The sequence below is a fragment of the Budorcas taxicolor genome, chromosome 1 (genome assembly GCF_023091745.1).
Source record: "Budorcas taxicolor isolate Tak-1 chromosome 1, Takin1.1, whole genome shotgun sequence".
NCBI classification, from domain to species: domain Eukaryota; kingdom Metazoa; phylum Chordata; class Mammalia; order Artiodactyla; family Bovidae; genus Budorcas; species Budorcas taxicolor.
In genome coordinates this window covers 134,717,659-134,734,950 of record NC_068910.1, presented here as the reverse complement: position 1 = coordinate 134,734,950, position 17,292 = coordinate 134,717,659, and the positions used below count along the sequence as shown (strand labels likewise).

Here is a 17,292-nt window from a genome sequence, read left to right as displayed (position 1 = left end):
AACCTTTCATTACTGCATTATTTACAGTAGTGAAACTTTAGAAATAACCTAAATATCCAGAACAAAGAGTAACAAATAAATTACAGAATAACTACTCTGTAGAACATTGTAAAACCATTTGAAATTATTTTACAAGGAGACTATAATAAAATGAAAAAATGAGTGAAAAAACTGGCAATTAAAAAAAAATCTTCACGCAACTAAGAATGTTATTTTTATAATTTTCAAAAATCAGAAAACTTAAAATTATGACTATGAGGCAATATAAGAACAAGAAAATAGTGCCTTATATAATACTAAATGATAAAGGTAAAGGGCAAAATTTTACGTGTACTCAAATTGCAGCTTTATAAAACATTTATCCAGATGGATAACTTATACAGAAAACATGGGCTATATAGCTCTTTTATTAGCTGGTATGATTACAGTCAATTTTTCTTTCCTTAAAAAAAATTGTTTTGCTGTCCTTGGCATTTTATAAGTGGGAAACAAGCACTTCAGAGGATAAGAAAGGTCTGGGGACCCACCTGCTGCTCCTTTCTAAGGAACAGTTCAATCTCAGCATGAATCCGGTTCTCTCCTTCAGTTTTCAGCCGCAGTTTCTGTGAATAACAAACCAACATCAGGAATCTTCCCAACAGGGCTGCAAGTGAGTTCTCAAGATTAGGGGTATGGCTGTGACAGTCGCACAAGTTTTCTCCACCAACTGGGACCCTAAGGACTCCACAGTATTCCTCCAGAGCAGCAATGCAGTTTCCCTGAATTCAATTCATGTTCACAACACATCTGAGTCATGTCTGGCACTGTTGCACAGGCAACAGCCCAGAGCAAGAGGGCCATAATCCTGTTGCCTGGAAAGTGATGCCCATTTAAAGAGAGAAACAGTGCTTCAAGGGCACAAGGTTCTCAGGCCTACAAAAGGATATGCCAGAGTGCAAAGACCTGTTTGCTGTCATAGTCTTAAGCCACACTTGGGAAATAAGCTTTCCGATCAGCAGGGACTCAAAGAAAGGAGTCCTCCTACTGCACGCAGATGACATGCTTGACTAACGTTTGCTCCTTCTCGCCAGCATCTTGTTCTTTTAGCCATTTAGCCTCCTCACCAAATGATTATTTTTAGAAAAAGTTTCCAGGAAGTATACAACATGTTACTATTTATCTGTAATTTGGAGATGAAAATTTGTAGTTCTAAGTAGAATATGACAAGTTTGGTACTGAGATATATAAAGAGATTTAAAATTTTAAATTAAATTAAATGTCTTTAAGAGAGGGTATGATTTAAAGAAATCTGGAAATAAGTTTTGAGTTTTCTTAATGTAAATATAGTAGGTTATTTCTATGACTTAAGGGCAAAATTTCTTAAACATGGAACTGAATGTGTTCCATGCAGGGGGGAAATAGCCTTTTTCCTCTAAAATGAGGGTCTACCCTGGTTTCTTTCTACTGATACTTTTCACTGTGACTTTTCATTTCTATTAATAGAAATTTATGTGTGCATGAATTCAGCTCTCTAAATTTTGTACTTCTTAATGGCAGGATGAAAAATACTGGTTGGGTAAGAAAAGTAGCAGCAAAAACCTATAGTTACTGAGTGTCTTGTTTTGCCCTCTCCCTGTAATTACCAGAAGAAATGGCAAACGGCTTCATAAAATAAGGATAAAGTGACCAAGAGAAGAAAGTACAACCAATTTCAAAGTCCTTACAAAAAATCAGGAGATCTAGGCTATACCCCATCAGAATCTCTGCTTGCAAAAAAGCAAGTCTTCATCCCTTTTTTGTTTTTAGCCTCAGATGTTAGGGTTGCTGGAGAGAGAGAACAGAGATCAGGGAAGTCTCCCCCTTGCACCTCCTTTGTTGACTGAAATATCAGGAGCGACAGTTTTGAAAGCCAGTCACTAGATTCATGCCTAATTAACAGTGATCACCTCAATCTCTTCCAGCAAGAGCTCTTCTGTTTTGCTGCATTTTTTCTGGGTCTGGGAAATCTGCAGTTCTGTGTTTCTCTTCATATAATGATTCTCCATGTTGGTTTTTGCCTTCATCTCTTGCAACTGATCCTTGAGGTGAGCAATATATTCATTCCGATTCTGTAGAGGTTAAGACCAGATTTCTAAATTTAAATGCATTCTACCTCCATTCAGCTCAGTCAGCAGCTTAAGCTTTGGTACTTGTGTATCAACAGGGAACTGGATCTGTTTTTCTGCTATCACACTAGGAGTTTACCCAATAATCATGGATAGTATAAATGAAAATGAAAAGTAGTTCTAAGACTGTGAGATTCTTCCCTAGGCACATTATTTGGGTATCCTGTATCCACAATTTCCCATTACTATTTCATTTTAGTGGAAAGAGCACTGAACTAAATGATCAAAAGACCTAACTTCCCACCCAAGCCCCAACAATTGTGTGAATTAGGACACTTTAGTTAAACTCTCCAAGTCTCACCTTCTTTAAAATAGAAACATTAATATCCACCCTGCCTGAAATATCTTAGCAAATAATTATAAGGATTAATTGACAATGTGTTTGAAAATTCTTCCCAGGTTACAAAGTGCTTGGCAACTTCTTTACTTTTTTAAATTGTGTTAACATTGGTTTATAACATTACGTAAGCTTCATGTGTGCAACATTATATTGATATTTCAACTTCTGTATACATTACAATGTGCTCAACACCGAAAATTTAGCTTCCATCCATCACCATATAGTTGACCCCCTCTGCTTTACCCATTTCTTACCCCCAACCCTTTCCCCTTCTGGTACCGACTACTCTGTTCTACATGTTTGTTTTTGTTTGCTTTGTTCATCTATTTTTGTTTGTTTGTTTTAGATTCCACATATGAGTGAAATTACACAGTATTTATCTTTCTTTGTCTGACTTATTTCACTTTGCATGATAATCTCAATGTCCACCCATATTGTCAAAAATAGCAAGATTCCATCTTTGTATGGCTAGGAAGTATCCGTTGTCTATACACTGTTGTAAACATGTACCACACCTTCTTTATCCATTTATCTGTCAATGTGAATATAGGTTGTTTCCTTATCTTGGCTGTTCTGAACAATGCTGCAATGAACACAGGGGTACATACACCTTTCTGAATTAGTATCTTCATGTTCTTTGGATAAATACCCAGAAGTAGAATAGCTGAATCATACAGTAGTTCTATTCTTAATTTTTCGAGGGATCTCCATACTGTTTTCCAGTGCTGGAGCTGCCACTAAGGTATATAGCACTAGAAAGATACTCTCAGAACAGGATTCCAAGAAGGAGTTATCTCCCCATTGGGCCTAGGAATTCTCATTTTCCTTAAATTTTGAATGCTGGACAACTGAAAATATAGATAGATAGATACATAAATAGATACAGAGATATATTTTCCATAAGCTAGAAGAATTTGAAACTCTGTTGATTATTAGGCACCCCACTCCAGTACTCTTGCCCAGAAATCACATGGACAGAGAAGCGTGGTGGGCTGTAGTCCATGGGGTCGCTAAGAGTTGGACACAACTGAGTTACTTCACTTTCACTTTTCACTTTGATGCATTGGAGAAGGAAATGGCAACCCACTCCAGTGTTCTTGCCTGGAGAATCCCATGGATGGGAGAGCCTGGTGGGCTGCCATCTCTGGGGCCGCACAGAGTCGGACACAACTGACGTGACTTAGCAGCAGCAGCAGCATACTGACTCCGCCTCAGTCAGTCTCTTCCATCAGGAAGCTTCCATAAGCCTCTTATGCTTCTCCATCAGAGGGCAGACAGACTGAAAACCACAATCACAGAAAACTAACCAATCTGATCACATGGACCACAGCCTTGTCTAACTCAGTGAAACTATGAACCATGCCATGAAGGGCCACCCAAGGTGGACGGGCCACGGTGAAGAGTTCTGACAAAACGCAGTCCACTGGAGAAGGGAATGGCAAACCACTTCAGTATTCTTGCCTTGAGAACCCCAAGAACAGTATGAAAATGCAAAAAGATAGGACAATTAATGATGAACTCCCCAGGTCGGTAGGTGCCCAATATCCTACTGGAGATCAGTGGAGAAATAACTCCAGAAAGAAAGAAGGGATGGAGCCAAAGCAAAAGCAATACCCAGTTGTGGATGTGACTGGTGACGGGGTAAAGTCCAATGCTGTAAAGAGCAATATTGCATAGGAATCTGGAATGTCAGGTCCATGAATCAAGGCAAATTGGAAGTGGTCAAACACAAGATGGCAAGAGTAAACATCGACATTTTAGGAATCAGCGAAGTAAAACAGACTGGAATGGGTGAATTTAACTCAGATGACCATTACATCTACTACTGTGGGCAACAATCCCTTAGAAGGAATGGAGTAGCCATCATATTTAAAAAAAAAAAGAGTCCAAAATGCAGTACTTGGATGCAATCTCAAAAATGACAGACTGATCTCTGTTTGTTTCCAAGGAAAACCATTCAATATCACAGTAATCCAAGTTGATGCCTTGACCAGTAATGCTGAAGAAGCTGAAGTTGATCGGTCTTCTATGAAGACCTACAAGATCTTCTAGAACTAATACCCAAAAAATATGTCCTTTTCATTATAGAGGACTGGAATGCAAAAGCAGGAAGTCAAGAAGTACCTGGAAGAACAGGCAAATTTGGCCTTGGAGTACAGAATGAAGCAGGGCAAAATCTAATAAAGTTTTGCCAAGACAATGCACTGGTCATAGCAAACACCTTCTTCCAACAACACAAGAGAAGACTCTACACATACACATCACCAGGTGGTCAACACCAAAATCACATTGATTATATTCTTTGCAGCCAAAGATGGAGAAGATCTATATAGTCAGAAAAAACAAGACAGGGAGTTGACTGTGGCTCAGATCATGAACTCCTTATTGCCAAATTCAGACTTAAATTGAAGAAAGTAGGGAAAAACCACTAGACCTAAATAAAATCCCTTATGATTATACAGTGAAAATGAGAAATAGATTCAAGGAATTAGATCTGAAAGACAGAGTGCCTGAAGAACTATGGGTGGAGGTTTGTGACACTGTACAGGAGACAAGGATCTAGACCATCCCCAAGAAAAAGAAATGCAAAAAAGCAAAATGTCTGTCTGAGGAGGCCTTACAAATAGCTGTGAAAAGAAGAGGTGAAAGGCACAAGAGAAAAGGAAAGATATACCCATTTGAATGCAGAGTTCCAAAGAATAGCAAGGAAAGACAAGAAAGCCTTCCTCAGTGATCAGTGCAAAGAAATAGAGGAAAACAACAGAATGGGAAAGACTAGAGACCTCTTCAAGAAAATTAGAGATACCAAGGGAACATTTCATGCAAAGATGGGCTCAATAAAGGACAGAAATGGTATGGACCTAACAGAAGCAGAAGATATTAAGAAGAGGTGGCAAGAATACACAGAAAAACTATACAAGAAAGATCTTCACGACACAGATAATCACGATGGTGTGATCACTCACCTATAACCAGGCATCCTGGAATGTGAAGTCAAGTGGGCCTCACTATGAACAAAGCTAGTGGAGTTGATGAAATTCCAGTTGAGCTATTTCAAATCCTGAAAGATGATGCTGTGAAAGTGCTGCACTCAATATGCCAGCAAATTTGGAAAACTCACCAGTGGCCACCGGACTGGAAAAGGTCAGTTTTCATTCCAATCCCAAAGAAAGGCAATGCCAAAGAATGTTCAAACTACTGCACAATTGCACTCATCTCATACACTAGTAAAGTAATGCTCAAAATTCTACAAGCCAGGCTTTAACAGCAAGTGAACTGTCAACTTCCAGATGTTCAAGCTGGATTGAGAAAAGGCAGAGGAACCAGAGATCAAATTGCCAACATCCGTTGGACCATCAACAAAGCAAGCGAATTCCAGAAAAAAATCTATTTCTGCTTTATTGACTATGTGGATCACCACAAACTGTGGAAAACTCTGAAAGAGATGGGAATACCAGACCACCTGACCTGCTCCGCTTGAGAGACCAATATGTAGGTCAGGAAGCAACAGTTAGAACTGGACATGGAACAACAGACTGGTTCCAAATAGGAAAAGGAGTACGTCAAGGCTGTATATTGTCACCCTGCTTATTTAACTAATACGCAGAATACATCATGAGAAACACTGGGCTGGATGAAGCACAAGCTGGAATCAAGATTTCCAGGAGAAATATCAATAACCTCAGATATGCAGATAGTACCACCCTTATGGCAGAAAGTGAAGAGGAACTAAAAAGCCTCTTGATGAAAGTGAAAGAAGAGAGTGAAAAGCTGGCTTAAAACTCAACTTTCAGAAAAGTAAGATCATGGTATCTGGTCCCATCACTTCATGGTAAATAGATGAGGAAACAATGGAAACAGTGACAGACTTTATTTTGAGGGGCTCCAAAATCACTGCAGATGGTGACTGCAGCCATGAAATTAAAAGATGATTGCTCCTTGGAAAAAAAGCTATGACCAACCTAGATAGTATATTAAAAAGTAGAGACATTACTTTGCCAAGAAAGGTCCATCTAGTCAAAGCTATGGTTTTTCCAGTGGTCATGTGTGGATGTGAGAATTGGACTATAAAGAAAGCTGAGAGTGGAAAAATTGATGCTTTTGAACTGTGGTGTTGGAGAAGACTCTTGAGAGTCCCTTGGACAGGTAGGAGATCCAACTGATCCATCCTAAAGGAAATCAGTCCTGAATATTCATTGGCAAGACTGATACTGAAGCTGAAACTCCAATACTTTGGCCACCTGATGCAAAGAACTGACTCATTTGAAAAAACCCTGATGCTGGAAAAGATTTAAGTCAGGAGAAGAAGGGGACAACAGAGGGTGAGATGGTTGGATGGCATCACTGACTCAATGGACATGAGTTTGAGTAAACTCTGGGAGTTGGTGATGGAGAGGCCTGGTGTGCTGCAGTCCATGGTGTTGCAGAGTTGGACACGACTAAGCGACTGAACTGAACTGAACTATACTGACTCTAAGAAGAAGCAAAGTGAAACTAAAGTCCTGATTCTGGCTAGAAAAATCTTGAGGGTTGAGAATTACAAAGACCTAAATGTCTTCAACGGTTTCACTAGAGGTTGTTGTTGTTATTCCGTTGCTAAGTTGTTCCAACTCTTTCCAACCCCATGAACTATAGCACACCAGGCTTCTCTGTCCTTCACTATCTCCTGAGTTTTCTCAAACTCATGTCCATTGAGTTGATAATGCCATCCAACCATCTCATCCTCTGTTGCCCACTTCACCTCTTGCCCTGAATCTTTCTTAGCAACAGGGTTTTTTTTCCAACAAGTCGGCTCTTCACATCAGGTAATCAAAGTATTAAAGCTTCGGCTTCAGCATCAGTCTTTCCAATGAATATTCAGGATTGACTCTTTTAGGATTGACTGGTTTGATCTCCTTGCTGTCCAAGGGACTCTCAAGAGTATTCTCCAACACCACAGTTCAAAAGCATCAATTCTTCAGCTTCTTTATGGTCCAACTCTCACATCCATACGTGACCACTGGAAAAAACATAGCTTTGACTATATAGACCTTTGTTGGCAAAGTAATATCCCTGCTTTTTAAAATACATTGTCTAGGTTTGTCATAGCTTTTCCTCCAAGGAGTAAGCATCTTTTAATTTCGTAGCTGCAGTCACTGTCCACATTGATTTTGGAGCCCAAGAAAATGAAATCTGATACTGTTTCCAATTTTTCCCCATCTATTTGCCATGAAGTGATGGGACTGGATGCCATGATCTTTGTTTTTTGAATGTTGAGTTTTAAGCCATGTTTTTCACTCTCCTCTTTCACCTTCATCAAGAGACTCTTTAAGTTTCTCTTCACTTTCAGTAGGAAGCTTCATAACTCAATTATTCCCTCACATTCCAGTGATCTACACACATACTTTCACACACTTAAGCCTGCCACCTTAATTGCTGGCATCATTTTCTGACCCACAGGTCTCCCGTATGCATGTACTTCCTGTCTTCTTGTTTTCCAACCTTGACTTGACCACTGGTTCTTCAGTAACTCTAGAGATTTTACTTGATTTCATCTTGCCAGTTGTTTTTTGTTCAAGGTTTGCCTTCAGTCTTCTAGTCCTGGTTTCACTCCTTTTCTGATGATCAAAATATCTGAGTGATATTCTACTTTAGTTTTACTGTGCCTGAATGTAACAGCTGAGACTGCAATCCAAGAAGGTAAGTTTCACAAGCAAGTGTTACTTGTTGGAAAAATTATATTGTCAACAATATAATGTAAAGAAAAGAGAAAAAAGGGGGTTGTAGCATAGGGGACTTGATTGGCAGAGGCCAAAGCTGAGGTCTCTTTTGATACTGTTTGGTTTGGAGTCTTAAAAGGACATTAATATATCTTTTTTTTTTAATACTCAAGGAATACAAGAGGAACTTTTAAATAATGGTAGAGTTTTTGCGGGAAAAAAAAGTTAAGAAACTTCTGAAAAATTCTATTCATTGGAGAGAAAGCCTAAGTGTAGACCAGTTTTTATAACGTTTTTGGAGGTGACGGTGGTGCAAAAATGGTTTTCAAAGAGCATAAGCTATAAACAGAGGGTGAATAGGGATAATGAAGTAAAAATTGATAACAAGGGTCCTTTAAAACTGATAATAGAAAATAAGAGAGGATGCTAAGCAAGTCAGAAGACCTAAAGATAATAAATACCTCAGAAGAAAGGCCAGTGACCTTCTTTAGGCAATTCTTCCAAATATATTTTCCTAATATTCTTCTAACTTCTTTGTAGGAGATAAGGAAGATTCCTATATCTGGAGTATAAGCTTGTCCAAATAGCTAGGCAATGAAAAGCTGATATATCAGGCCATACTTAGTAACTTTCTTAATTCTAATAGTCATGGTACTAATATCTAACTGCCCAAACACTGTTTTGTAAGTACTTGCTTAAAACTTGGGATGCATTTTCTTATACAGGTAAATTAGACATAAGGTAAGGCCCTAATGACCAGAAAAGCTCAATAAATCCACTCTGTAGTTGAAATATAATACAAATGACATTATTAACACTAACCATTAGGTGTAAGGAGTATTTGTGTTGTGCTTAGTCACTAAGTTGTGTCCGACCCTTTGCTACCCCATGGACTGTAGCCCACCAGGCTCCTCTGTCCATGGGGATTCTCCAGGCAAGAATACTGGAGTGGGTTGCCATGCCCTCCTCCAGGGGATCTTCCCAACCCAGGGACTGAAACCAGGTCTCCCGCATTGCAGGTAGATTCTTTACCATCTGGGCCACCAAAGAAGCCTTGTAAGGAGTATGTGATGTGCTTAAGGTACTACCTAGGACTATAATCTCCCTTCTGGGACCTTGGCATACAAGAGACTGCCTGAGACAAGGTCTCCTGGAAGGAAGGAGTGGGTGATATGGTTGGATTGGTTGGGAGGGGTAAGAACAGATTAAGAGCACCAGAGGATTAGAGTTTCTCAAAGTTCGATTCTGGACATGTTTGTGCATTCCATCAAATATCTGCTATCCTTTTATTTTTAATATAAATATTAAAGGCAACCCATGGAAAACAACAATTTCTTATACATAACTTCTTTTTTTGCTTGAAAAGATGACTTCTACTTAGCTGTTATCAACCCAGTAACTTTTGGCATTGTCCAGATAATTCTTACCTGTACTTCAACTTGCCTTTCTTTTTTGACATTAAGCAACTGTTTTTGAAGAGATTTTATCTTCTTTCTTCCATTTTCCTCCCTAGAGAAAATAAGGATAATTTGTATTTTAGAGAAGTGCTTCTCAAAATTCAGTGTACACAGGTTCACCTGGAGGCTAAAAAACAGATTCCTGGGCTCTATCCAAGATTCTAATTCACTCAGTGGAATTTGCAACTGTACCAAGGTCCCAGGTGATGCTCATGGTACTGGACCATGGAGCAAAATTTCAGTAACATTTTCAAAAAGACTGTGATTTTGCTCTCCCTTTGCTCTCTCACCATGCTGCAGTTTGCACTGTTTCTCAGCTCTGTGTCCTGGAGATGGTGCTAAAATGGAGAGGAGTTTCTCAAATGCTGATTGCTGAAGCTTCCAAAGCAAGTTTCTTGCCTCCTCCCAGTGTCCATAGATTGGCTTCAGTGCACATGGGTGACAGGACCCAGAGACAGCTTTCCTAACACCAGAAAGTGCGGGAATGGTCTGAGGGGCTGGTCAGTCCAGAGGCTGCTGTCCATACCCCCACCAGGTTCTGGCTCAGAACCTCAAAGCAGGGAAGAACCCCACATTCCATGCTGGGCTCAGGAGGGAGGATTTGTCAAGTGATCAAGCCCTGAGCCTTTAGAGTGGGAGCAGTGACTCCAAGACCCCAGTCTACCAGAGAACTAACCCTAGGGAGTATCAAATAGTGAGAACTCACAAAAAGGAAACCACTTGAATACAAGACCCGGCATCACCCAACCACCAGTAGCACCCTGTGCAGGATGCCTCATCTAAATGACAAAGAAAACAAAAACACAAACCCAATCATCAGCAGACAGGATTACCACCTCACTCAGCCTTGCCCATCAGCGGAAAAACAAACAAACAAAAACCCACAACTCTCACCCTACAGGAAGCTCAGACAAACCACTGGATCAACCTTAGGAGGGCAGAAACCAAAAGGAAGAAAGAATTCAACCTTCTTCAAGGAAAGAATTCAACTTTCCTTGAAGCCTGGGGAAAGGAGACCTCAAACACAATTGCCGGGAGCCAGCGTGAGGAACTCTACCCGTGGCAAAGGTCATGAGGAAGGAGGCTCGGCATATGCAAAGATGGGATTGAGCCTCAGGAGACCCCCTGTTCCCGAGCATCTACCCCCAAAACCAGAGTCTGCCTACTTTACTGCTTTATGCTCTCACCTACACCTCTGACCTTACGGGGGACTGTCCCCCACCATCTTTCTCTGAGAAAGAGTTAACTTATAGCTCCAGTTAATAAAATTCCTGGGCGTGACAAGAGTGCTTCAGTTCACAAACTCCTTTGGAAGTTCTCTAGCCTGCCTGACAGGTTCATCTGGCCACATGTGATTGTTCACAGCCTCCCAACCATGAGATGCTTTAAACTTTCTAAATACAGATTCTTTTGAGAAGTTAGAAAATTATTAGTATAGTGTAGTGGGTTGGTTAGAAATTATACTGGTGAAGAGTTTTCATTTGTTGGGCCAATATTTGCTGCTAAGTCTCCATATTCCCTGCCCTTATACACATTAATTAATATAACTAGCATATAGGAGAAATAAGTATTAACCTTTGATATTAATCATGTTAAACCTTAGGCTAAGTAAATTCCTTTCTTAATTGTAACCCACTGCACCTTCACCCTATAGGAATGCAACTTTATCTGGTGCCTTTGGAGCGTGGTGCCTGGATTAAGAAAATTCACCCCTGGAAAAAATAGGTTTTCTGGTTTACTGACCGTTATCAGAAAGAAAGGGTCATAAAATGTTAGCAGGCCTCATGGCCAGAAGATGATGTAAAGCCCCTAAGACCTTTGTATACATTTGTATAAAGCACCTGATTTTGATAAGGTTCAGGTCTGCTGACCCCATGTGACTCTGTATTCATCCCTATTTATAACAAAAAGTATATAAGCAGGCCTGAAAAATAAAGAAACGGACCAGTTCCTGGAAAGACTGGTTTCCCCCGTGTGGTCTCCTTTTGTTCTCTTCTTTCCTGGCTGAATTCCCATCAGGAGCGTGGAGGCTCGCCATGTCTACTTACTTGCTCTGGCTTCTAAGACCCACGCGAGAGGGAGCCCAAGTTGGTGCACCCTCTGCTATTCAAGTGGGTGCCGGTGGCCTATGTAGGTGGTGCAAACTCCTTGTCTTGGAGTTTTATTGGTTTTCCACGTAAACTAAGTTATTCAACCTCTTCTCTCCACTAATTTTCCTAGTACACTATTCTTTCCTAATCTCTCTTTATATCTCTAATTAAATAGTTCTTTCCTAGGACACCGACTCTGTCCCTGCTTCAAATTCCCTGGATCCACCGGGGCTGGACCCCAGCACACAATAACTTAGAAAAAAAATGAAAAGGCAGAGAAATACTGCACAAATGAAGGAACAAACTAGAAACACAAAAGTCCAAATAAATGAAGAGGAAATAGGCAAACTACTTGAAAAAGAATTCAGAATAATGATAGTAAAGATGATCAAAAACCTTGAAAACAAAATGGAGAAAATGCAAGAATCAATTAACAAAGACCTAGAAGAATTAAAGAATACATATACAGAGACAAACTACACAATTACTGAAATTAAAAATACTCTAAAAGGAATCAATAGCAGAATATCTGAAGCAGAAGAATGAGTGAGCTGGAAGATAAAATGGTGGAAATAACTTCTGAAGAGCAGAATAAAGTAAAAAGAATGAAAAGAGCTGAGGACAGTCTCAGAGACCTCTGGGACTATATCAAGTGCACCAACATTCAAATTATAGGGGTCCTAGAAAAAGAAAAGAAAAAGAAAGAGTATGAGAAATTTTTTGAAGACATTATAGTTGAAAAGTTCCCCAACATGGAAAAGGAAATAGTCAATCAAGTCCAAGAGGCACAAAGAGTCCCATACAGGATAAACCCAAGGAGAAACAATCCAAGACACATACTAATCAAACTAACAAAGACTAAACACAAAGAATATTAAAAGCAGCAAGGGAGAAGCAAGACATAACATACAAGGGAAACCCCATATGCTTAACAGCTGATCTTTCAGCAGAAACTCTGCAGGCCAGAAGGGAATTGTAGGATATATTTAAAGTACTGAAAGGGAAAAATCTACAACCAAGATTACTGTACCTGGCAAGGATCTCATTCAAAATTGATGGAGAAATAAAAAGCTTTTCCAACAAGCAAAAGTTAAGAGAATTCAGTACCATCAAACCAGCTTTACAACAAATGTTAAAGGGACTTATATAATCAAGAAATACAACAGAAGAAAAAAGATCTACAAAATCAACCCCAAACAATTAGAAAATGGCAATAGGAACATATATATCAATAATTACGTTAAATGTAAATGGATTAAACACTCCAACCAAAAGACACAGACTGGCTGAATGGAGACAAAAACAGGACCCATATATATGTTGTCTACAAGAAACCCACTTCAGACCTCAAGACACATATAGCCTGAAAGTGAGAGGATGGAAAAAGTGTATTTCATGCAAATAGGAAGCAAAAGAAAGCTGAAGTAGCAATCCTCATATCAGACAAAATAGACCTTAAAATAAAGAAGATTACCAGAGATAGGGAAGGACACTACATAATGATCAAGGGATCGATCCAAGAGAAAGACATAACAATTGTAACTATCTATGCTGAGCGCCGAAGAATTGATGCTTTTGAACTGTGGTGTTGGAGAAGACTCTTGAGAGTCCCTTGGACTGCAAGGAGATCCAACCAGTCCATTCTGAAGGAGATCAGCCCTGGGATTTCTTTGGAAGGGATGAAGCTAAAGCTGAAACTCCAGTACTTTGGCCACCTCATGCAAAAAGCTGACTCATTGGAAAAGACTTTGATGCTGGGAGGGATTGGGGGCAGGAGGAGAAGGGGACGACAGAGGATGAGATGGCTGGATGGCATTACTGACTCGATGGATGTGAGTCTGAGTGAACTCCGGGAGTTGGTGATGGACAGGGAGGCCTGGCATGCTGTGATTCATGGGGTCGCAAAGAGTCAGACACAACTGAGCGACTGAACTGAACTGAACTGATGCACCCAACATAGGAGCACCTCAATACATAAGACAAACACTAACAGACATAAAAGGAGAAATTGACAGTAACACGATAATAAGTAGGAGATTTTAACACCCCACTCACACCAATGGACAGATCATCAAAACAGAAAATGAATAAGGAAACACAAGCCTTAAATGATACATTAGATGAGATGGATCTTATTGACATCTTCAGGACATTCCATCCAAATGCAGAAGAATACACCTTCTTCTCAAGTGCACATGGAACATTTTCCAGGGTAGACCACATCTTGGGTCACAAATCAAACCTCAGCAAATTTAAGAAAACTGAAATCATATCAAGCATCTTTTCCAACCACAATGCTATGAGACTAGATATCAATTACAAGAAAAAAAGTGTAAGACACACAAAAACATGGAGACTAAACAACACACTTCTAAATAACCACCAGGTTACTGAAGAAACCAAAAGGGAAATCAAAAAATTTCTAGAAACAAATAATAATTAAAACACAACAACTCAAAACCCATGGGATGCAGCAAAAGCAGTTCTAAGAGGGAAGTTTAGGGCAATACAATCCTACCTCAAGAAACAAGAAAAACATTGAATAGACAACCTAACTGTACACCGAAAACAACTGGAAAAAGAAGGAAAAAAACCTAAATTAGTAGAAAGAAGTAAATCATAAACACCCAAGCAGAAATAAATAAAAAAGAAATGAAAGAAACAATAGTAAAGATTAATAAAACTAAAAGCTGGTTCTTTGAGAAGATAAACAAAATTGACAAACCTTTAGCCAGACTCATCAAGAAAAAAAGAAAGAATCAAATCAACAAAATTAGAAATGAAAGAGGAGAGGTTACATCAGACAATGCAGAAAAACAAAGGATAAGAGGCTATTATGGGCTTCCCTGGTGGCTCAGATGGTAAAGCGTCTGCCTACAATGTGGGAGACCCGGGTTCGATCCCTGGGTCGGGAAGATCCCCTGGAGAAGGAAATGGCAACCCACTCCAGGACTCTTGCCTGGAAAATCCCATGGACTGAGGAGCCTGGTAGGCTATAGTCCATGGAGTCGCAGAGTCGGACACAACTGAGCAATTTCACTTCACTTCACTTCATGAACAACTACATGGCAATAAAATGGGCAACCTGGAAGAAATGGACAGATTCTTAGAAAAGTTCAGCCTGCCAAGACTGAACCAGGAAGAAATAGAAATTATGAACAACCCAATTACAAGCACTGAAATTGAAGCCGTGATCAAAAATCTCCCAAAAAACAAAAGCCCAGAACCAGATGACTTCACAGGCAAATTCTATCAAACTTAGAGAAGAGCTAATGCCTATCCTTCTAAAACTCAAGAAATTGCAGAGGAAGGAACACTTCCAAACTCATTCTACGAGGCCACCATCACTCTGATACCAAAACCAGACAAAGACAAACCAAAAAAAGAAAACTATAGGCCAATGTCACTGATGAACATAGATGCAAAAATTCTCAACAAAATTTTAGCAAACAGAGTTCAGCAACACATCAAAAAGCTCATACACTATGATCAAACTGGGTTTATTCCAGGGATGCAAGGATTCTTCAATATACTCAAATCAATCAATGTGATACACTATATTAACAAATTGAAAGATAAAAATTATATGACAATCTCAATAGATGCAGAAAAAGCCTTTGATAAAATTTGGCACCCATTTAGAATTAAAACTCTTCAAAAAAATGGACATAGAAGGACCTACCTCAACATAGTAAAGGCCATAAATAATAAGCCTACAGCAAACATTATTCTCAATGGTGAAAAACTAAAAGCATTCCCCCTAAGATCAGGAACAAGACAAGGCTGTCCACTTTCACCACTATTATTCAACATAGTTCTGGAAGTGCTAGCTACAAGCAATCAGAGAAGAAAAAGAAAAAAAAGAATCCAGATAGGAAAAGAAGAAGTAAAGCTCTCACTGTTTGCAGATGATATGATACTGTACATAGAAAACCTTAAAGATAGTATCAGAAAATTACTAGAGCTAATCAGTGAATTTAGAAAAGTTGCAGGATACAAAATCAATACACAGAAATCACTTGCAATCCTATATACTAACAATGAAAAATCAGAAAGAGAAATTACAAATCAATCCCATTCACCATTGGAACAAAAAGAAGTAAATATCTAGGAATAAACCTACCTAAGGAGACAAAAGAATTGTACACAGAATATTATGACACAAATGAAAGAAATCAAAGATGACATAAACAGATGGAGAGATATTCCATGTTCCTGGGTAGGGAGAATCAATATTGTAAAAATGACTATACTGCCAAATGCAATCTACAGATTCAGTGTGATCCCTATCAAACTACCAATGGCATTTTTCATGTAACTAGAACAAAAAATTTCACAATTCATATGGGAACACAAAAGAACCCGAATAGCCAAAGTAGTCTTGAGAAAGAAGAATGGAGCTAGAGGAATCAACCTTCCTGACTTCAGATAATACTACAAAGCTACAGACATCAAGACAGTTTGGTGCTGGCACAAAAACAGAAATATAGACCAATGCAACAAGATAGAAAGCCCAGAAATAAACTTATGCACCTATGGGTACCTTATTTTTGACAAAGGAGGCAAGAATATACCATGGGACAAAGACAGCCTCTTCAATAAATGGTGCTGGGAAAACTGGCCAGCTACATGTAAAAGAATGAAATTAGAACACTTCCTAACAACATACACAAAGATAAACTCAAAATGGATTAAAGACCTAAATGTAAGACCAGAAACTATAAAACCCTTATTAGAGGAAAACATAGGCAGAACACTTGACATAAATCAAAGCAAGATCCTCTATGACCCACCTCCTAGAGTAATGGAAATAAAAACAAAAGTAAACAAGTGGGACCCGATTAAATTTAAAAGTTTTTGCACAGCAAAGGAAGCTATAAGCAAGGTGAAAAGATGACCCTCAGAATGGGAGAAAATAATAGCAAATGAAACAACTGACAAAGGATTAACTTCCAAAATATACAAACAGCTCATACAACTCAATACCAGAAAAACAAACAACCCAATCAAAAAGTGGGGAAAAGACCTAAACAGACATTTCTCCAAAGAAGATATACAGATGGCTAACAAACACATGAAAAGATGCTCAACATCATTCATTATTCAGTTCAGTCATTCAGTCATGTCTGACTCTTTGTGACCCCATGAATCGAAGCACCCCAGGCCTCTCTGTCCATCACCAACTCCCAGAGTTCAACAAAACTCATGTGCATCAAGTCGGTGATGCCATCCAGCCATCTCATCCTCTGTTGTCCCCTTCTCCTCCTGCCCCCAATCCCTCCCAGCATCAGGGTCTTTTCCAGTGAGTCAACTCTTCGCATGAGATGGCCAAAGTACTGGAGTTTCAGCCTCAGCATCAGTCCCTCCAATGAACACCCAGGACTGGTCTCCTTAGGATGGACTGGTTGGATCTCCTTGCAGTCCAAGGGACTCGCAAGAGTCTTCTCCAGCATTCATTATTAGAGAAATACAAATCAAGGCTACAATAATATATCACCTCACACCAGTCAGAATGGCCCTCATCAAAAAGTCTACAAACAATAAATGCTGGAGAGCGTGTGG

The 17,292-nt window shown here is 39.4% G+C and overlaps 1 protein-coding gene across 1 annotated transcript in view; it reads right to left on the bottom strand.

The window, feature by feature from the left end:
• Nucleotides 1–17,292, bottom strand: part of IQCG (IQ motif containing G) — a 42,075-nt gene that overhangs the window by 13,390 nt on the left and 11,393 nt on the right. Inside the window, exons 5-7 of the mRNA XM_052647539.1 lie at nt 9,611–9,692; nt 1,926–2,087; nt 528–602 (exon numbers count right to left, since the gene is read on the bottom strand). Of these exons, the coding sequence (XP_052503499.1) occupies nt 528–602; nt 1,926–2,087; nt 9,611–9,692 (319 nt within the window). The remainder of the gene's footprint in view (nt 1–527; nt 603–1,925; nt 2,088–9,610; nt 9,693–17,292) is intronic.